This window comes from Pelmatolapia mariae, linkage group LG12 (genome assembly GCF_036321145.2).
Source record: "Pelmatolapia mariae isolate MD_Pm_ZW linkage group LG12, Pm_UMD_F_2, whole genome shotgun sequence".
Taxonomy (NCBI): Eukaryota; Metazoa; Chordata; class Actinopteri; order Cichliformes; family Cichlidae; genus Pelmatolapia; species Pelmatolapia mariae.
In genome coordinates, this window is record NC_086237.1 from 24,885,670 (window position 1) to 24,908,320 (window position 22,651).

A 22,651-nucleotide genomic window follows, 5' to 3' on the forward strand; every position below is an offset into this window, starting at 1 on the left:
GAGTTATGCAGCAGTTGTTATTTTTTCTGTATTTTCATTTGTTATATCCTTTTTTTAAATCTCTCTTTGAAGAGAGACCTGGCCAAGAGGATAGTAGAAGCTGTAATAAAAACAACATAAGTAAATAAACAAATTCAACTGATATTTAGTAAAGACATGTGAAAAGCACACATGTGAATCATGTGCAATTAGACATCAAAACCAGGAGCACCTTCAAAAGCTGTCACATTGAAAAGAAAAGAAAAAAGCATAGAAAAAAGTGCTTGTATGAATGGGTGTGAATTGGTGAATAAGGCGAGTTGTGTAAAGCACTTTGTGTGCTCACAAAGAGTAGAAAACTGCTTTATAAGAACCAGTCCATTTACCATTGAGCAACAAAACTATTCTCTCAATGCTATAAATGAACGATATATTCAGTAACTGGATTTTGTCATTTAAGTAGCTCCTGAGCATACAGGAGACTTTTTATTATTCTGCCTATGAGAATGGGTTTAGAATTGAGGTCTCAAGCATTACAATGATCAAGATTTTGAGCCTAAATCTCTTTTTTCCATTGTTTCCATTTTACTTCTTAATTTGAGCCATGTAGTCACATGCCACTATCATTATCTAAAACCTTGAAATGGAAAGCATGAGTTTTAGATGGCCGTTTTCCCGAGATTTTGTGACTTTTTAACTGCCTCATAAAAAGAACTGTACATTACACTCCTAATGCTTTCAGCAATGCGTAACATGGGTGAAGTAAATGGGCCTTGCACCATCAAATCTGAGTTAGGGATTATAGCAAAGTGAAGACACCTTATGCTTTTTTAAAATTTTGCCTTACTCCACTAACACATTAAAGTAATTATAGTGCATGTGAGCTAAGGAACTTCTAAGGAAGAATTTCTAAGGAAGCTAAGGAATCCTAGAAACATTTTTTAAATATGAAAATACATGTAATAGCAAAGTTTGGTTGTGATCTCCGTACATACAAAGATAATGGCTCTTTAGAGAACAAAGTAAGTGAAAAAATATACACATTCATACTAGAAAATTGGAGTAACATGGATTATTTGTTATATTGTAAAAGTGTAACTATATTTATACACAATTAAGCCCTTTGCTGCAAGCAAAAAAAGTTAGAATTGAGGTCATCTCACATAGGTATTGAGCAGTGTTGATTGTAACCTAACTAAGTGGCCTATTTAGACCGTTTAAATGGGGGCGTGCCAGTGACTCAGTGGTTAATTGCATGTGATGTATTTGTTCAAATCTAGTTTATGAAGTCTGCACTGATCTTATCTTTTCTCACTGCAACTGGGAAAGAAAGGACTGAAGAAGAACCTGAATAAAAGATGTAAAAAGGAGAACTGTAAAATGTTTCAAGTAGTAGAATTAATGTTATGTGTCCAGAGACCTATCTGAGGTGTCCCAGATTTGCAGCTTGGGGAGTTTATTCGGCCTGTGTCTATAATAAATGTCTACAAACCGGCCCTCTAAAGGGAGAGTCATCCACAGGTCAGTGACTTTCTAACCTGTCAAGCTTAATTGATTTTAATGAGGAGATTTTACTTAAAACAAACCATGTTCCATGCTGCCAAACCATAATGCTTCACCAGTGTTAATTCTTCCACTAAAAACATGCAAACTTGTATTTTGGATGGATTTATTTATTTATTTTTTTGACTGAGAGGAGTCGTATGCTGTCTCTAGTTAAGTGTATGTTATATACACTTTATAATATCTTCATTTAGGATTTGCAATTCAACCAATGCCTCTGGGGATATATGGGGAAAAGAATAAGAAAAAAAGCCATCTTTGCTTTTGCTTTAATGTGAAAATAAAATTATTAGGGTCCACCATAGGTCTATACCACTGTAGTTTAAGTCCTGGTTTTGGAAAAGAAAATGTTCCCTCTAGGCAGTGTTTTGCATTTTTTGGTGCACATGATGAGCTTGGGCAATGGATACACTGCAGTGAGCAAAGAGGATTTTAGTAAGCTACCCTGTGGTGAAATATACCCAAAAGCCAGTACATTCACCTGGATTACTCCTGAAAAAACAAACATTCCTAAAAAATTGTGTTTTTTGTGTTCATTTGTGTTCACGTTTGTCCAGTTATAGAGCAAACAGTGAACAGGCTTTTATTTTTGTAAGTTTCCGGTTACTTCCTTCTGTTTCTCACGTGACCTCGTCCTCGCCTGGTTACGAGAAAGCGTCGCTCCCTGGTCGCTACGGAGGGAGGGATGGGTGTTTTGTAGTTAAAAAGACACTTTTGTGCACTTTCCCACGCAGTTAGGACAGCGGTCTGTCATGGCAGTGTGTGGGAAACGGTTCGCTTTTGTTAAAATAACAACTTTTCCAAGCTTTAACGTGTGCCCGTCTATGTTCTACTGCCACTAATGCATTGATCTTTCTTAGAATGACAGATAAAGATTAGTTAGCATGCTAGCAAGCTAGCTCCTCAGCCTCTGCATCACCCAGCGACGACACCTGCCAGTGACAGGTAAGAAACCCTGCTTCTGTGCACTACAAGTGTGCGCGAGTCATCATCCATTTTTCAGCTTTATTAACTACGGTTAAAATCCACGAGTACCGTTGCATAATGATCGCCAGCAAAGTTCTTAGCAGGTGTTTTCCAGTGACTAATACCTTGTGACAGTAATGATGCCGCAGTAATAGGATTTGAGCCCTCTCCTTCCTGTCGCTTGTTTGTGGAGTGGAGTACACCGGGATAACGAGGGTGGGGCGTAGCTGTGCGTGTGTGAGAAAGTACTGTTTGTATTCTGTTTACTGAATGATTTCCACGAAAATGTCACACAAGGCTTCTAACTCACTAAAAACAGACAAAGTAATTAGTTGTTAATGTTCTTTTAGCTGCGAGAGAAGCACAGAAAGTGTGTGCCTAATGTAGCTATTGCATTAAGCACTGCTCTGAGATAGACGATCACTAAGTGAACTGTAGGGTTGTAGTGAAGTCCGAGTAGTTATCCCTCATCATTACTACCACAACATGCGCGTTTAGTTGTTATGAAGCGTGATTTTTCAGTTTGATGGCATTTCTTTCTGTGTGTCATTGTGACTGCAGGTTCCTAGGTAGACATGGGCAAACTACAGAGCAAGTTCCGCAAGAGGTCTGAGCTCTACAGGTGAGACTTGTGCTAGGCCTTCTCTCTCCCTCTCTCTCTCTGTGTGTGTGTGTGTGTATTATATATATTATTATATATTAAAGTTTTTGCAATTTTATGTGTGTGTGTGTATTTTTATGTATGTGTGTGTGTGTTTGTGTATAGGGCATCTCAGGCAGAGAAGACAGATAATACCTTTGACAGTCAGGTGGTGCAGTATGAGCCTGCACATCATGGGTCCATTAACACAGTGACCACTCTCAGTCCAGACCTGTGTGTTTCTGGTGGGAGTGACCAGGTAAAGCCAAAAATGTAACTGTTGTACTGATTATTAAGTCTCTTTAAATATTATAAATGTTCAAGCCACAAATTGAACTTTATCATGGTTTTAAGTGATTTTAAATCATAGAGCTCACAGAGTAAAATGCCCAATTCAAAAAAGACTCACAATATTGGATCTAAGGTATGATACAGGTTATATTAGAAACCCATGAATTAAGGGTATAGATTTTGTGAAAACTACACTTAAACATGGTGTGATTAGCATCTCCACCTCTGTAGGCTGTGGTGGTGTACGACTGGAAACAAGGCCGGATGTGTCAGTCTTTCCAGGGCCACAACCGAGAGGTTACCAAGGTAACATCAATACTGTGTGCGCACAAACTGATAAAGGAATGACGCCTTAAACGTGTGACACATTTCACGTTCCCCAGTCTCCTCTTATCTCCTCTGAATTCTGCCCTCTACCAGGTGATTTGTTATCCAGGTAGTACATGGATCTTTAGTGCCTCACGGGACAAAACTGTACTGATGTGGGACCTCAACCAGGGAGACGAACCTATTCAGGAATTCTGTGGGCATGAGTTGGTGGTCAATGGACTAGCTATCAGTCCTGGTACATACACACAGGCACTCACACACAATGAATCTCCTCAGACGTGAGTAAATGTTTTAAGTGTTGTCTTAAAGGTTATATTGCTTAAGGTAAATGTACCAGTCTCTGATCTCTAGTATGTTAAAGTGCATGATAAAACACAATTAGTAAGTGTATTCTGTCATATCTTTGTACAGATAGCTTCTTATTTATCCCCAAGCATTTTTTTTTGCAGTTGCAGACAATCAATTCAAGAAAAACAGAGGTACCTCAGAAGACATTTCACAAGCACGAAATAAAAAGCAGAATTGGTGTAATTAAAACAAAAACAAAGGCAACCCCCCCCCCCAAAAAAAAACCCAACAACAACAACAACAAACAAACAAAAAAACAAAAAAAACTAATTAGCTCTAGTTTTTGTTTCCAGTTCAGTTGAATTAGAGGTAACTTGCAGAATGAATTAGCTCATTTCAGTTCAGTTTTTATTGTTTGAAAATGTTTAGTTTTGGATACATTTTTATCAGTTTTGGTGTTGTTTTTGGTCTTTTCTGTTGTTCACTTTTTGAACACTTTTACTCTAAATGTATAAACAAAAATAAGCACATTTCATCTGTAAAGGTCTGGTCAAACTTACAGTCATGGGCATCAATGTCATGGTAAGTTTGGGCTTTTAATGATCTGTTGATGAACTGTTTTTCCAGGGTCGAGTGATTGTACAACATACATCTTTAATAACTTTAAAAAAGAACTGGGTGCAATTTGAATTTGGAGATACCCAAATTGTGTTCCAAAACCAAATTCCTCTCATCTTAGGCTGAAAGTCTGGGTCTTCTTCTAGACGATGGCAAAGTTGTAATACATCTTAATAACTTATGTATAATTGTTTGAACTGATGATCCTGGAACCTGCTGTTATTTGGGAATGGCTCATTAAGCTTCTGGAATGGCCCTCACGAACTTAACCCTATTGAAAATTTATGGACTACGCTTAAAAGCTGAGTCTGTGCCAGGAAATCAACCAGTTTCAAAGAACTTTACCATTTCTGCCGAGACGAGTGGTCAAATATCCAGCCAGAAGTTTGTTGATGGCTGCCAAAAGTGTCTGGTCAAAGTGCACTTGCCAAGGGACATTTAACTAAATGTTAGTGGGGGTGTATTCGTATCTTTGACTCTGTGTGCATTAGAGAAAATACAAAATAAGTTCAAACTTGTGCACCCAATGCTTGTTTTATAAAAATCATTAAACATGTATGCTGTACAATGATTCAACCTGGAATAATTAAAAGACCAAAATTACCATGACAGTCATTTCCATGTAAACTTTTGACCACAGCTTTCATGCGTGTGTTGTGTGAAATGTGACTTCTTAGCAAACCAAATCATACTGAAAGATGAAATATCCCTGAAGTGAACCCATATTCATATAGCAGCTATAATAGTTGAAGTATTTCTTCTGCGTGTCCTGTGGTATGATAAATGGCTATTTTCAACTTGACTGTATAATTTGCCTTAATTAGTAGGAAAGTTAGCACTACCTGGAATGTCGGATTTTCTCATTTTATTGGAAGTAAGAGTTGTTATTTTCACTTCTGGGTGCACACCAACATCTATTTCAGGTTAACGATCTGCACCAAATATAAGTGTTTCTTTTATGGTCGGTAGATGGAAGAAAGCTGTGCACTGGCTCTCGTGACAACTGGATGTGCCTGTGGGATATAGAATCTGCAAAATGTGAACAGAGACACAACATATCTAGAAACCTGGTAAGAGTAACAGTATTATATTTTTATGTGTTCACATCTGCGTACTAAGCATACTGGGCTGCTTTAGATAAACACCTGAGCACATGAGAGAAATAATTAGATCACCAAGCTACTTAATCAGACTTTTAGATCCTTTGTCCGCAGGGTGTAGATTTTTCCACTTTCCTGTGTCTCTTTCCAGGTGACTCATGTATGCTGGGTTCCAGCCAGCTCCTCTATTGTCCAGACCTCCGAGGATAAGACTATAAGGCACAGAAGGATTTTCTTTTGCTGTATTATTATTGAAATTCAGTGGAAATTAATTTTGTGTGCTGTAAAATATGATGATTTGTTTAAATTTCAAATGAGTGCAGATTTTTTATGTGTAATTAATAGCAGGAGTGGGATGTTTCTCATTCAGTAACACTGAAAAAGAGAAACTTGATGTCAGTCTACAGCTTTTATTATTGAATTATGTGGCACAAAAAATAGATTCAGTTATGCCTTCCCTATTTTTCTCTGCTAAGTCAGTATCATGTCTGACTGTTCAATCAGTCAAAGGTGAGTTCAAGTCCCATTTGGTGGTAAAATTTGGATTGGGAAATTAAACCGTTCACCTAGTTTTTACTTTGTAGCACTTTTCCTGTCCGTGACCTGACCCCATCTCTAAATTATTGCTGAAATTCAAAAATACCTCTTGTCTTTGGGAGCTAACACGCTTTCTGCCTTTAAAATGCCATAGAAGAAAAAAGATAATATTGTGAGTACACCAAGACAGCAAATCAGACAGTAACACAAACCTTAACATGAACTTATGCAACCCTTATTATCCTGTTATTTAATGCTGAAGGACTTACTGCTGTTGTCCACATAAAGTCAGCCAAAACGTAGCCGCAGCAGCCAATTAGAGCACCAGAGACAGTATTAAGCCTTGGCATTGAACCTAAACTCACACAAAGCAATACTGCTTGGTTTTTTTGTTTTTTTTTTATTTTGTTTTTTTTTAGTAAGGCTATAAATGTGAGTCATATATAATGTATAATCAAGGGATTTAGAAAATGTTTTAAACCAAAGCCAACATTTTTGGAGTTTTTACTGTTCAAGATCCTGGGAGAGTAAAGTGATTACAGAGCCTAACACTTAGATAACACATCCATGACCCCTTGATCATGTTGAACCCTAAGCATTTGATGCAGTTAAGACATTTAGAGACTTAGGATGTGTTCTGGGGATAATCAGCATGTGTTGCAGTTTATTTGGAAAATTCACCCTGAAAAGTAGAGGACTCTAAAGACATGCACTCTCATGTGTAAGCACAGTATTTTCTTACACGTGTGTTAAATGTCCTTCTTTAGTAATGGTTTGCTTATGTATACAGGGTGTGGGACAGCCGTGTATGGCAGGTGACCAATACTTTTCCAGCTAAGCAGTACATCCAGACCCACTGTGATGTCTCTCCAAATGGAAACTACTTGGTGTCCAGTAGCAATGGCTTTGGAGGACAGGGGTGTGAAGCCACGGTAAGACCTCTGGAGATATGTGTTTGTTATTGTCTGTAAAGCTCTAAATGCACAGATATTGGGTAGATTGAGGCTGTCATTAGGTTATTTATTGTCTGGATTGTATTACGTTGGTGTGAAAGACACACTAATTGGAATGAACAATTTTTTTTTGCTCTGCCAGTTTAAAATTATGAACTGATGCAGCACAATTTGTTTTGTGTGTTTGTTGTCTTTGACTGATTTTCTTGTGGGCTTGACTTCCAACTTCCAATTTAATATAGAGATTTAGAGTGAGTATAATACAAAGTAATATAGGTTGAGGTTTTGCCTTCATGAAAAATGGATCAGATTATTTTTTTCACAGTATCTCAAACACTCCACTGATTTTGACGATGCTTTTGGAACATAAAACACTGAGATTTGTGATGGGTGGACTTGTGTCTGTGGGTTACTAGCTCTGGGACCTGCGTCAGCCTGGCTGCAAAGTTGTGGAGTACAGAGGCCACCTCCAAACCACAGCCTGCTGTGTGTTTCTCCCCATGCATCCTGGTGGCACAGCTCGAGTGGGAACATCCTCCCATGACAGCTCTGTCAAAATCTGGGATCAACATACAGCAGGTAACACCTCTACTCACTGATGAAACCATTTCAACACAAAATAAATAATGCAAAACCACTCTGCCTTTTTTTTATCTCTGTGCTGGCTTTGCTGCAACCTTGTCTCTCCTGTCCTCTGTTTAGTTTGTTTAGGGACGCTGTCTCTGGAAGGTGCCGGTCCACTGGTTTCGTTGGCACCGAGTGATTCCAGCAATCTGTTGTGTGCCAGCTTTAACAATGGCCTTCATCATATCCAGGTGGACCAGGGACCACAGCAGGCTCAGGGTTCTGGTGCAGGTGGTGCAGGGGGTCTGGACGTTAAAGTTGTGGCACGTTTTTGACACCCAAGGAGTGTCAGGTGTGAATTATAATGTGAACAGCCAGAGACTCAGCGAGAACGCATCGCTGGCTATGGAATTCAAGTCATTTTATTTTATTTATTTATTTTTTACAGACTTTATTTCTATAAACATTTTTGATTTATTAGACTGCCATGCAGTGAAAAGAGGCGACAATAATGACGTATGGAAGATGCAACTTTTGTCCAATAGTGGCCCACCATGGATGTCCATCATAGGTACTCTTCATGGGGACTAAAAACAGGAAATCATACCTACAGTCACCAGCAGAGTAACATGATGGAGGGCAGGATTTACCTGTTTTTTATATATAAACTGCCACTTTATTTAGAAATATGTACCATGAGGGTAAACAGCCATTCCAATAGGTGATTGTAGTTTACATTGAGTGGTTCAAGTTCTTGCACAGTTAACTAAATTGCCAAAAACTACTAGACAGCCTCTCGCTGTTGTATTGTTGGTCTAGGCTCTGTATACATTGACTTACTTTGTCTAGCTGATGTTGTCTATTTAGCCCAAAGTAATATTTACAAAATTTTATGAGCTGCTGTAGTTTGGTACAGATGTTGTTTTGCTTTTGTTGGTGAGCTGATTGCAGTTTGGTCACCGTTTTCTACCACTGACAGTTCTGGCACTAGGTGGTGCTAATTAATCTTAACAACTGAACAACTGGACTAGTGGATTATTTTTGACAAATTGAACTGCCCAGATTACAAAGGATCAGATTGAGTGGATGTCTCATAATTAACAGTACAAGAACTTAAGCACTCAATTAAATACAAACTAATGCACGGTGAAAAGAGGAGGAGTGAACCTGCTGTTTGGTCTGTTTTTATACATCATGAGCCATGAAGGAGAATTTGAAGCCCAGAATAAGCAATCGTTTTTTGTTTCCTGATGTTTCTTTTTTTTCTTTGTTTTTTTGTTTGTCAGCAAATGTGATGTCAGCAAAAGAGCTTGTTTGTATGCTGATAATATTTATTAGTTTGTATTTTAACGTCAACCTGTTGGGGTTTAAAGATCAGGTCAGTGCAACACCAAACTGTAACACATCTGGTTGCCATGTAAACGTAAATGGACAAAGACTTTTTTTTTTTTTTTTTTAAAGATAGAGATTCTGATATTTTTATGAAAAGCAGCTGATAGTTGAATGTTTTTTTGTAGTGTTAACTGTAATTTTTAAAAGTACTATGCAAAATACCAGAGTAATTCCACTTTTTTAATAAAACGTTGACTCAGTAAACACGGAAAATACGAAATATTGCAAAACTAAAGTTGAAATGCTGTGCAGGCTGTCCACATAGAACTTTCCAGCAGTTACTTTAGATCTTATTTAATCAAGGCTGATGAAGAATTTAAGTGTTGCAGATGCTGAAGTACACGCTGCAGTTTAGCAACACTTTTCATAAATAACTGAACTTGTTTTGGAGATATTAAACAAACTATTATTGTATTTACAGTGTAGGTTTAAACATTTTAAATACAACAGCATTCACCTTTTTTGTTTTACAGATCTAGATGGCCATCTGTCACAAAGACAGTTGTTGCTTAAGCTTCCAATTTAATCAAACAAAAAGGTTTTGGTCAGGGATGAGGACCACAATGACTAACTTATAGTTTATGTGCTGCAAGATGAGTTCAGATACAACATATGGATGCTCATCTGTGGAATATACTCAGAGTCACTTTATTAGGTACATTTGTTCAACTGTGCCAGTTGGGCTGGTCTGAGTGTTTCAAAAACTGTTGATCTGCTGGGATTTTCCCACACAGCCATCACTATAGCTATCTAAAAATTGAAAATATCCAGCAAGTGGCAGCTCTCTGGGTGAAAATGCCTTGCTGATGTCAGAGGAGAATAGAGAGAACGATCTGAGCTAATAGGAAGGCAACAGTAACTCAAATAACAATTTGTTACAACCGGGATTTACAGAAGAGCATCTCTGAACGCACGACCTGTCAAACACTGAAGTACAGGTCCTTCTCAAAAAATTAGCATATTGTGAGAAAGTTCATTATTTCCTGTAATGTACTGATAAACATTAGACTTTCATATATTTTAGATTCATTACACACAACTGAAGTAGTTCAAGCCTTTCATTGTTTTAATATTGATGATTTTGGCATACATAACTCATGAAAACCCAAAATTCCTATCTCAAAAAATTAGCATATCATGAAAAGGTTCTCTAAACGAGCTATTAACCTAACCATCTGAATCAACGAATTAACTCTAAACACCTGCAAAAGATTCCTGAGGCTTTTAAAAACTCCCAGCCTGGTTCATTACTCAAAACCGCAATCATGGGTAAGACTGCCGACCTGACTGCTGTACAGAAGGCCATCATTGACACCCTCAAGCAAGAGGGTAAGACACAGAAAGAAATTTCTGAACGAATAGGCTGTTCCCAGAGTGCTGAATCAAGGCACCTCAGTGGGAAGTCTGTGGGAAGGAAAAAGTGTGGCAGAAAACGCTGCACAAAGAGAAGAGGTGACCGGACCCTGAGGAAGATTGTGGAGAGGAACCGATTCCAGACCTTGGGGGACCTGCGGAAGAAGTGGACTGAGTCTGGAGTAGAAACATCCAGAGCCACCGTGTACAGGCGTGTGCAGGAAATGGGCTACAGGTGCCGCATGCCCCAGGTCAAGCCACTCTTGAAACAGAAACAGCGGCAGAAGCGCCTGACCTGGGCTACAGAGAAGCAGCACTGGACTGTTGCTCAGTGGTCCAAAGTACTTTTTTCGGATGAAAGCAATTTTGCATGTCATTCGGAAATCAAGGTGCCAGAGTCTGGAGGAAGACTGGGGAGAGGGAAATGCCAAAATGCCTGAAGTCCAGTGTCAAGTACCCACAGTCAGTGATGGTCTGGGGTGCCATGTCAGCTGCCGGTGTTGGTCCACTGTGTTTTATCAAGGGCAGGGTCAATGCAGCTAGCTATCAGGAGATTTTGGAGCACTTCATGCTTCCATCTGCTGAAAAGCTTTATGGAGATGAAGATTTCATTTTTCAGCACGACCTGGCACCTGCTCACAGTGCCAAAACCACTGGTAAATGGTTTACTGACCATGGTATTACTGTGCTCAATTGGCCTGCCAACTCTCCTGACCTGAACCCCATAGAGAATCTGTGGGATATTGTGAAGAGAAAGTTGAGAGACGCAAGACCCAACACTCTGGATGAGCTTAAGGCCACTATCGAAGCATCCTGGGCCTCCATAACACCTCAGCAGTGCCACAGGCCGATTGCCTCCATGCCACGCCGCATTGAAGCAGTCATTTCTACAAAAGGATTCCCGACCAAGTATTGAGTGCATAACTGAACATAATTATTTGAAGGTTGACTTTTTTTGTATTAAAAACACTTTTCTTTTATTGGTCGGATGAAATATGCTAATTTTTTGAGACAGGAATTTTGGGTTTTCATGAGTTATGTATGCCAAAATCATCAATATTAAAACAATGAAAGGCTTGAACTACTTCAGTTGTGTGTAATGAATCTAAAATATATGAAAGTCTAATGTTTATCAGTACATTACAGGAAATAATGAACTTTATCACAATATGCTAATTTTTTGAGGACCTGTAGATGGGCTAGAGCAAAGACCACACCAGGTGCCGCTGCTGTCAGCTAAGAACAGGAATCAGAAGCTACAGTTCACACGAACTCACCAAAAGTAGATAATAGAAGATCAGAAAAATGTTGCTTGGTCTGATGAGTCTTGATTTCTGCGTAGTGTTCAAATTTTAGTCTCAAAATTTGGTGTAAACAACATGTAAGCATGGATCCATCTTGCCTTGTATCCTCTTATGGTGGTATAATGGTGTCTATATTTTCTTGACATGCTTTAGGTTCCTCAGTCCCAACTGAGCGTTATTTAAATACCACAGCCTACCTGAGTATTGTAGCTGACGACGTCCTGCACCATGTCACAAAGCTCAAATAAATCACAACTGCTTTCTTGAACATGACATGGTACTCAAACAGCCTCCACAATCACAAAATCTCAATCTAATAGAGCACCTTTGGGATGTGGTGAAACGGGAGATGTCGTGGATGTGCAGCCAACATATCTGTAGCAGCTGCTATCATGTTAATATGGATCAAAATCTCTAAGGAAAGTTTCCAGCACTTCACTGAATCCATGTCATGCGGTATTAGGGCCCTTCTGAAGTCAAAAGTGACCCAGTACCAGCATAGCGTATATAATAAAGTGTCGGGGGAGTGCGTGTTGGTGTAGTCTTTGCTGAAAATGGGCTTGTTCCAGATAGATGATAGGTAGCAACTAAAGATTGCAAGGAAACTAATGAGTTTCAGTGATGGATTGTTCCAAGTATGATGGTTTGTTCTGTCAAAAGGTGCTAAGGAGTCCCCACAGCAGTTATTCTATCTACCCTTGGGGAAGAAAACCAGTGGTAGAGAAGGTGAGATTTAGTTTTGTTTGGATATTTGTCAAGCTGCCAGATGACTCAGTTCATTCTGTGTGTTTGATATCGTATGATACAGCAATAAAAGCATTTAATGTCATAGTGGTAAGGCTTTATTGCTCTTTGTGTCTGATGACTTTTTATCTAGGTCACAGCCTTATATTTTATCCACCACCTTGCGCAGGACTGCTTTAAATTGATCCAGGTTAATAACACGGTTATATTAAACTATTTGTAGTAATACCATGAATGTGAGAGATGCAAATCTACAAAACACTCCTGTTGGAGTTTACACAGGAAAAGCTGCCAAGTACAACTTCATTTTTCTCTCATCAGGCACTGGCAATTTTCTGAAGGTTATTTGTTTTGCTTAGGGTACCACAAAAGCCTGTTTTGAGATCACTGTTTTCCCACTGTTTCCAATCCTTACTTCACTGTTTCAGTAATGCTCTTTCCATTTGTGATGGTCATACCGGAACTATAGGTTGTTCCTGAGCACTTTCTTACAATAAAAGTATTGAGTGTAAATAGGTGCATATACAGCTTTTTACAGTATTGTGTATTTTTGCTGGGATAACTGGTGCCAAAAGTGATCATTTAATTCCCAATCTGGCTGAATCGGAGCACCTATTCCCAAACAATCACGGCCTTTTAGCAACCAAATAAAACCTTTTAGCACCACCTAGTGTTAGAAATATAATTGAAAGAGCACTTCCAGTAATTACTAGCAATACTACAATATTGAAGCAATTGCTCAGGTGAAGAATTGCAAACCAAATAGCCATTCACTTTTATCGTGTATTATGAAAGAACTGAGCATGAAGCAATGTGTTTCTCCTTCTCTCTCACACACACACACGCACAAACAAACTTTAGATCTTAAAATTATTAATGAATCATAAAGTGGAAGACATTCAGTCATAATCTGGTGTTTATTTAAATCTGGACCTCATTTTCACTCTGGCACAAAAAGAACCGCATCCCCACTGACAAGTTTTCATAAACACAAACATCCAAACAGAAAGTAACAGCAGGCAGAATAGTTTGGCTCTTCAAACATCAACTGAGTACAAAAATACTCATTAAAAACAAAGAAAGAAAGAAAAAGGCCTAAAAACATTAAGTGGTGATATGAAAAAGAAAAAGAAAAGCCATCTGCATCTACTCTAAAATCAGCAGTTACAAATAATTCCCTTGAAGTAAAAACAAAAGAAAATACATTATTGGCACGGCACAATATAAAAGCAGGCTATGTGGAAAACAGAGAAATACACAAGATACAGTACATTAAAAAGAAAGAAGTACATGTCATTCAGATGATGTTGTTAACATGGAATAAATAGAATTTGAATGCAGCATATATTCTATGCCGAGAAGGATCTACTGGCATCTTTTGGCATCTACATGGTAAATGAAGAGACATACAGCTGCCAGCAACTTAAAACATGAACAAGTGCTTCCATAATATCTAAAAGGAATGGTAACATCTCCCTCTTGGAGCTGGTTTGTGAGTGTTTTCAAGATGTTAGACAGCAGTGTAAGAACTTCTGGGTACTTTAAAGAGAAACTGTTTCAAGTTGTATCTGTTTTTAAACAGTTTTCAGTGTCTAGAATTTAAAGTCTGATAAATAGCCACCAAAATCCTGAATTCTCTCTAAACCAACCGCATGGCCTTTTCCGGATTCAATACAATACCATCATATACTAAAACCCATCAACATACATCAATATCACACACTATAATATACCTTTATTTACCTCACATGCTGCCAGTAGTTAAACAAAGGTCACTGGCCAGACTGTTCATTTACAGCTCATAAAATGATAATTTTGTTTTAAGTACTTTAAAATTTGACTCCATGTCAGCGACACAGTGATAATGGAATGACGGGAGAGAGTCTGTCCGGCTCAGGATTGTAATGATAGCAAACAGCATACACAGTTTAATCATCAGTGCAGAAGAACAACACTTATAACACAATTCCAAAAGTAATTAACTTCTGGCTATTTCAACCCCATCACACATACTTAAGGGCTCTGCCTAGGCAGTCAATAACATGAATATACTGTAATGCAATGCAACATTATAGGCATAAAAGATAAGCATGCAGGAAAATCTCCGGTTACACGGGATATATGGGTGACCTGGGCTGGCTGATGGCACTCTGGGCAAAATAAGGAGACACTAAGAGTTTATATAGTTATTGAAGTTTGCCATCATCAGGCTTAATTCTGAGATGGAGTTTAATGACAACCTAAACTCCATGGGAATTATCAGACAGCGCTGGGAAATAGCTAACAAGTTCATTTTTCTTTCTATACTTGGCATAAAATTACACAAGATGAGATTTTCATGGTATAACAACCTACAAAGAAATCATGGTTTCAAGGTACACAGTTATTAGTGTATCGGTTTGAAGAAAAAAAACAAAAAAACAAAAACGACCCTTAAAAGTACAGTAACAGACTTCAAAATAAAAGTAGTTGGTGGGTGGAGCTTTTCTCCCAATAGTATATAAGCAAATACAAATTGTATGATAAAGTCCACTATATAGGGTGTTTAAAAAGAGAACCATCCAATTCTATCGGCTATATTCTTTAAAGATATACATACAGGAGACAGCAGTAAATTTTAAAACGCGTAAAACTCATGAATCCCTTCTCTCTAGCAGTACGTTTTGATTGTTACCTGTGAACACCTACGGAATTAAAGCACTTTTAAACCGGATGACTCTCTTTGATACACCCTGTATACTGTGAAGCCAGAAGGCCACTGCAACCCTGACCTGTTGATACAACACCTTTCATTTACAATGCATGTCATAGCACCCACACTATTGAGAGAAACAAAATTACAGTCCACTACATATACTGGTAGTTGTAAATCAAAACGATTAACACAATCATGATGTCTGATGTATGACCTTATCCAACCATCAGCACCACCACCACCTCCAAAAAAAGATCTGCACAGCATTAGGGTCATTTGTTATAACAAAACTGTGATTACAGAGTTCAGATTTAATAACTTTAATTTAGAGTAAAGGATGTTGGGACATTATTAATGAAGACATGCTATAAACATAGACAAGCAGTGCAGGGGACATTCTCTTACACCAATCCATGGTAACAAATGAGATGATGAGAGAAAACCACCTTCAGAAATATACAATTAAAAGAAAAAGAATATATCAAACAAATTAGTGAGAGCTATGGTGATGCAGACTAACAGTGTACCCAAAGCATTACTTTTTAACACAACATTTTAGTGCATGAATCAGGCAGGCTGGTTTTAAACTACCATTAAAATACTCCTAGGAGAAATAATCACTTTCATATTAGTTTCAAAAGCAGGGTTAAGTAATATCCAATACAATTTTTTCCCAGCAGTATTAAAGGCACTAAAACCTTTTTAATCTGCAAGTTCAGGTCAGATCCTATTACAATTGATTAAAAATTCTTACCATAACAGATGCATCTGTGTTGAGACAGTTTACATATTTAGGACGATTAGCTACAGTTCAGATCACCAAAATAACTCCATGCTGGCATTTAAATAAAGAATAAAAGGCTAGATTTAAACTCCAGCATTTCAACACAAAGTATTGTAAGATGCTGGAAAAAATGAGAAGTCACATCTGAATTGTGAAGAGACCAATACATGATTTTAGCATACTTGATATCTCATTTGAGTTCAACATGTGTTGGGTGAGTCCCTGAGATATTGCTGCCTGTCTGGTGTTGACTTTTTATACAGTGTTTTTCCATTTCACAAGGTTGCCCCTCACACATGCACACAAACACACACACATATTCAAGTAGGTCACTGAACTGCATCTACACACATATTCAAGAAAAAGAGGTCCTGATGTCAAGCTTTTGTCACTATGAGGTGGTAATTCAATGGAACAAACTAGATCTACATTTCAACACTTTGGATGGAAAAATTGAATAAATAAATCTTGCTATGGACAACTTTCCAACATCTGGAATATACATATTAGAAACAACAATGCCCCCCCGGTACCACACACCCTACCCCCTCCTATAGCAGTAGCTTCAAAAAAAAGGGGAAAGATGTTTTTGTGGACAAGAACTGAGACTTAACCCCCAGGTCATTTACAAGGATCAAATTAAGTAAATATATGTAAAATATGCTTATTAATCAAGCACAAGCATTGACAGTGCCTAAGCAAACCTTAAAAATTTAAAATAGAGGAGTTTCGTAAAAGTAGCTGAGGTGTAGAAGTAGGCTAGCATTTAGAAAACCTCAGACATCTCCCGACAACTTCCTCAGAGATGTAAAAAAACCTTCCAAAACTTTGAAAAAAAAAAAAAAAAAAAATCAAAGGGAAAAAAAAAAGTTGTTTGGTTTTGTGCAAGCTCCAATTCAACAGTTTCTCTTGTTACCCAAATCAATTCAAGCCATTAAAATACTGTTTTCATTTGTACTTTTGTCCCCAGCTGACAATAGAGTTGTAAATACCCAGTAGTTTTGTTGCTGTAGATGTGTGTAGGAGACAGTATTCTCTTATCAAATACATCAGTTTTTCCCCTGGACCCACCCCCCAAACTCATCTTTGCTTCAACCTAAAATGTGCCTACTGGTCTCCGGTGCGTTCAATGGTGTCTATTACACGACTCAGCCTGATATTGAGCAGCCTGATCTGAGTGTCCAGGTGGTCGATTTTCTCTTCCAGTGAACCCGCCCCACCGCCACGGCGCCAGTATGCTCCCACAGGGCCTGTCATGAAGTACACAGCCATGATGAAGCACAACGGGAGCACTGCGCGCTCAGGGTCACCCTCAAACTTCTGCAGGATGTAGAGGCAGGATAGGGCGAAGAGAGTGACGCGGGCTAGCCAGAAGAAGCGTCCAAACACAGCGTGCAGCAGGTAAAAGAAACCCCCCAGGAACATAGACAGGAACCAGTAGGCCAAGAGCACAGCGGCGACTAGGAGCAGGGCACGTGCTGGGGAGTTGGTGAGAGATGTGGGGCTGAAGTAGTGGCTGAGGTTTGAAGCTACATGTGTACAGGGAGAGAGGGAGAGACACGAGAGGAAGTTAAAATTGTTAACTTTCCAGAAGCATGTATAATTTCAGATGTGAACTAGGAAGATGAATTTTAAACATACAGTGCTGTTGAAAAGTATTTATGATTTTCTTTTTAAAAATATTTGTCACACTCACATGTTTCATCAGCAACTTTGTTTCTCATCCGTTATTGAGTTTCTTTAGATCATGATGATGTGTTGCTTTTTGAGATCCTTTAGCAAATTTCACTTTGCCAGACAGTTTCTATTCAAGTGATTTCTTCACTCAACACATCTGGCAATATTTAGGAACAATTACTTTTACACACAGGGCCAGGTGGGTTTGAATAGCTTTTTCCTCTTAATAAATAAAATGAAATAATTTAAAGAACTGCATTTTTTAGTTACTCTGGTTGATATTAATATTGTCTAATATTAAATTTAGTTTGATGACCTGAAACATGCAAGTGTGGCAAGTATGCATGCAATAAACTAAGGGATCTGGAAGGGGACAAATATTTTTTCATGGGACTGTACGTCGTGGCATTTTTCATTTTTTACCTGCCTTCATCATTCGGACATTCCTAACTGACATGTCCTAAGCAAACATTTGTAGACTTACAGTCAATGCCCATCACATCCAGCAGATCTGACCAGATCTTCCAGATGGTGTCCAGGAAAGAGTCCACCCCATGGACAAACCTCTCCGTTGCTTTGGAGAAAAACTATGAGAAAATAAACAACCAATAGCAAAAGCAGGGTGAAAAATAACATCCATGTACTGAGTGCATCATCGTCTCCTATGAATTATGGCAGTCTGTTGGTCAGACTGCAATGTGCATTTCCCAACTATTAAATAAAGCAGTGCTTTGGTGGCTTTTCAGTCCATAACCTATATTATGAATGATGTTGTCCTCATTGGGACTCAGTATGCAAAGAACTGCATTAAAACCAGGAAGGGCAGTTATGGGGGTGTTACAACTTTTGATCTGGCAGTGACCCAGCACCATGGTCTCTGTAGCTATAAATCAAACCCCTGTTTACCAACTCTCCAGGCAACCGACTATTTTTCACTCTCAAATGGACAGGTAGCTAATGTGTTGATATAACAGTGGCCATACAGGATTATCATTACAGCAGCAGGTGCTTTTATTACACCGTGAAAGCAGTGTTTTCATAAGAACCCTTTGGCTGCCCGTTTTAGTAGCTCTTTTTCACAGCACACATAAACATTGCTGGAAAAAGCACAGGTGCAATGAAGCATTTACAGCTGTATTTAAGTAGTCACAAAGGCTGATGTAAGTATCAGGGACAGTGGTTTAACATCCACACATCACTGTCTTATGCCATAACTTTAATCAGGAACTCATTATTTGCATGTTCATCAGGTAAGCAGATGCACACTAAGATATGAAGCTCCATGTTACACTGTTAAGTCTACAGGAAAAACTACTAAACTCAACATATGTGACTTAATTACGCTTTGGCGGCTAAATGCAGGAAATAACATCACATTTCAAAATGCAGGAAATGCTGAAGGCCAATGAGACCACATGAGCAGGCCCCAGTAGTTCCTTAATAAGAGCAGCTTTCTAATACATAAAGAAACATAAAGGCGGTTATGTTGTGAATCAATGAAGCTCTATTTTTTTTTTTAAATTTAGATTCACTCATTCGTGGCTTGATTTGGCTTCACGCACAAAACACAAATAAGAATGCAAGAATACGAAGCACATTTTTGTCTTTACTACGATGTTATACCCAGGCTTTTTCTACCGACTTAAACAGAAAAGGGGGGCGATAAAGGCTTTTTTTCCCAAAATGGCATCCGTGGAATTATTAACCAGGCCTTTTCCTGTTCGCCATGCTTGGACCACAAACCGTCTTTTAATGGCAGCTACGATAAGGCTCATGAACAAAGCCAGCCGCCGACTTAGCATGATATGGGCCTAACTGACCTTGTATAACCCTCTAATGTTGTCCTCTCCGAAGACGCTGCTCAGAGTCTGATAGATGCCGTTAGCTGCCCGTCGGAAGCTGTTCTGGTTGCTGGTCCTGCTCCTGCCCGCTTCGGCTTTGCCCAGCAAAGACGCGGAAAGCACCAAGAAAAACACGAAAAACCTGATTCTTTCCATGGCCCCAAGTGCCGAGGGTGTCAAAAGTAAATGTGTATCAAAATATTTCACTTAAACGAGGAATAAAACGGGTAATTAGCTGCCGAAAGCGACACCTTGCCGGGCGATGACCGACGCTGGCCGTGATGGTGGAAATAACTTGTGGCGCTTTCACGGACGCTTTGTAAAATTCTCGATCTTCGCCTTGACCGACTTGCCATTTGGGAGACTTTAGTAAAAGATTACCTGCAGAGTTGATTAATACATTTAACACCCTTTAACACGGCTTAATTTTCTCAGATAGAGAACAAATATATGAACTAGAGTCCACTAAAAGAATAAAGAAATCGTTTTTAGTGGGAATTAGTGCTTTGCTAGATTTATTTGCAAATAATTGCATTAAATCTACAATCTACTTTCTATATATCTAAATATACAAAAAAATTCTATATAAAAACACTATAACTATCCAGTGATATACTACTGAATGCATTTTAATCCCTTTTAGTCTCTTACGGCTGGGTATTGTGTTTTCCGTTTTCATGAAAAGCAGCATTGCCTTCGCGTGAATTTAAAACAGGACTCATCTGAGGCATCCTGCTGCCCTCTGGTGGATATATTCTCCATCTCCATCGTACCCCTTATTTCTATCAGCCCTTCCCCAACGTAAATGTACTATAAATTGTATGTGTAACCATTATTAAGCTGAACCCAAACTGTTAAAATGACTGCTAAATAGCAGCCCATCTTTGTTACGTGTTTAGTTGTAATCAGTTATCTACGATGTACATCTCTGTCGTGATTTGTCCAGTTTCCTTCTCCCATCACAAATACTGCATGCTTTGTATTTTTCAGTTTAAAAAAATGCTCTGCTTGCTGGTGTTTATGAGAAAGGAAATGTTAACAGCTGCTTATTAAACCACAACCAGAAAATGAAAGCATTTATTACATCAAGTTCTTCTAGGTTACAAAGTGTTATTAGAAGTACTTTCACAGGTTGGGTAATGGCGCAGTTTTCCAGTCAGCAACATGAATAATAGAAATGCAAGGAGTCCCAGGTGTGAAACTGTAATATGAGTCTTAAGAAAATATGAATACATGATGGATTAATAAATAAATACAGTTGCTTTTAGGATATCACTATTGCAATTATGATAATTCAGACTCACCATCTGAGTTGTCAGAGATGGTCTTTGAGAGTATATCTTTGAGATATCATATGTGCTGTGTAACGTTAATGAGTTAATGAGATTTGTCCAGTCAAAGACAAACTCCACTAACTAAGAGACGTGAAGGGAAATTCAAATATACATGCAGTTCAGTGCCCTCTTCAGAGAGCTACTTGTTACTTGCATAGCTTTCCCCTGAGTTCTCATTATCCAAACCTTAACTACATTGTGGGACAGGAAGAAGTGGGTCAAGAATGAACTGAGACTGGTCAAAAATGTAAATCAGTAGTAGTACTACTAGTGTAGTGGTGGTGGGTGGGATGGGGTGAGGCTCTGTCACATTCATCCACTAGATGGTAGGATGGGACTATGGCTTCTATAAGTATAAAGGCTAATGCTCTAATTAAAAAAAACAAAAACAAAACGCCCCCCCATGAATAAAAAAATGCCACAAAAGGCCAATAATGTAACAGAAGCAGTACTACAAGAGTTACAAAAAAAATGTACAGGTGATACAGATAATAAATGCTGATACGTCTCTTCAAAGTCCTTCCAAAAGCAAGTCTCACTCTTATTTCAGTAGTTTTTTGAAATTTGCTTTAAGTTCAATCCCCTCCCTCCCATAGAGACACCACTGAATCAGGTAAAAGCTAAAAGGTTTGTCGACTTGACCCTTACAAGCTTTCAAAGAGCTTTTTATTCCAGACGTTGTGGGCTAATTATACCAAAGTCCTTCGAGCAGGAAGTCTCGCCACTCCGCAGCTATCTTGAAATGTCTCTGGGGACTTATTTGGAAGTAATAGGCTACCTAAATTAAATTTAAATTCACTGCTGCCTAGAATCCAAAACTACAAGCATAGAAGCACTAGTCAAATCTGATAGATTTGTTTTCCATTACATATATACTAAGTATTAGGCTACAGGGCAGTGATTTTTAACTAAAAGCAATCACGACTTAGACTTTCCTCAAGTCAAAAACACGTTTCTTAGTTTACTCTCACAGGCTGTCTTTATGTTCCGAAGATATGCTTCGTCCAGTAGGAGAGCAGAGAGAACTACAGACAGACTTACGAGGCAGCTATGTTCCTACACTGGGTCGGTAAACGAGCTAACTACGAGTAGCGGAACGAGCTGGACTTTACGGAGCCCTCCCATGTCCCCTGCGGGGCTCCGTAGGACTTAAATACAACAGGTGAGCGAATAATGGTGCACAGGTGCTGCAGCGGGAGCTTGGAAAAGCCACGCCCACTCCAGGAGGAGGCGAGCAAAATTAATGCTCACGAGCACAACCACGCACGAGGGAGAGAAAGAAAGATAGAACAGCAGGAGGAGAAGAGAAAGGCAGGTGTTCCACTTGGAGAGCAGTTGGGACTATGACAGATATAAATATGTAGGAGCTTGTATTCTTCTTCTGAATTCTCCCATGAACTTCAGTTCTCAGAGTGCCACGTCTCTCACTCGCCTGTCTTGTCTCTGTGGTCCTTCTGCTTACTTCTCCTCCTCCGTGTGTTCGGTCTGCAGTTGCCATGTAACAATATGTGGTAACCAAGCAACTATGCAGGCGAAGTAACCAGCGCAGTCCTGACAAAGGGGAGCACAGGGCAGGCATTTTTTAACCTTGGTGCAGCATAATTTAATGAAAGTACAGCTACACCCTATGGCAGAATAAAGAAGGAGTATTTATTGTGTAATTAAATTTTAGCGAGACTACCACTCTGTGAGTTTAAC

At 38.8% G+C, this 22,651-nt stretch overlaps 2 protein-coding genes across 2 annotated transcripts; one reads left to right on the forward strand and one right to left on the reverse strand.

Moving 5' to 3' along the window:
• The first annotated feature begins 2,172 nt into the window (after positions 1-2,172).
• On the forward strand, positions 2,173-9,289 carry wdr31 (WD repeat domain 31). The gene is made up of 10 exons (XM_063489832.1): positions 2,173-2,487; positions 3,070-3,130; positions 3,275-3,407; positions 3,671-3,745; positions 3,860-4,004; positions 5,645-5,745; positions 5,927-5,994; positions 7,103-7,244; positions 7,682-7,844; positions 7,968-9,289. Exons 2-10 carry the CDS (start codon positions 3,084-3,086, stop codon positions 8,162-8,164), a joined length of 1,071 nt encoding a protein of 356 aa, XP_063345902.1. The 5' UTR covers positions 2,173-2,487; positions 3,070-3,083; the 3' UTR covers positions 8,165-9,289.
• A 4,231-nt stretch (positions 9,290-13,520) lies between these two features.
• On the reverse strand, positions 13,521-19,897 carry bri3bp (bri3 binding protein). Its single transcript, XM_063490241.1, has 3 exons — positions 19,599-19,897; positions 18,263-18,365; positions 13,521-17,630 (listed from the first exon to the last, which is right to left on the reverse strand). Exons 1-3 carry the CDS (start codon positions 19,773-19,775, stop codon positions 17,209-17,211), a joined length of 702 nt encoding a protein of 233 aa, XP_063346311.1. The 5' UTR covers positions 19,776-19,897; the 3' UTR covers positions 13,521-17,208.
• Between the last annotated feature and the right edge of the window lie 2,754 nt (positions 19,898-22,651).

Coding starts and splice junctions, on each gene's coding strand:
- wdr31 (XM_063489832.1), top strand. CDS start 3,084: ATGGGCAAACTACAGAGCAAGTTCCGCAAGAGGTCTGAGCTCTACAG. Junction 3,746..3,859: donor ACAACCGAGAGGTTACCAAG/GTAACATCAATA, acceptor GCCCTCTACCAG/GTGATTTGTTATCCAGGTAG. Junction 5,746..5,926: donor ACAACATATCTAGAAACCTG/GTAAGAGTAACA, acceptor GTCTCTTTCCAG/GTGACTCATGTATGCTGGGT.
- bri3bp (XM_063490241.1), bottom strand. CDS start 19,775: ATGGAAAGAATCAGGTTTTTCGTGTTTTTCTTGGTGCTTTCCGCGTCT. Junction 18,366..19,598: donor ACATTAGAGGGTTATACAAG/GTCAGTTAGGCC, acceptor ATTTTCTCATAG/TTTTTCTCCAAAGCAACGGA. Junction 17,631..18,262: donor GGATGTGATGGGCATTGACT/GTAAGTCTACAA, acceptor GTACACATGTAG/CTTCAAACCTCAGCCACTAC.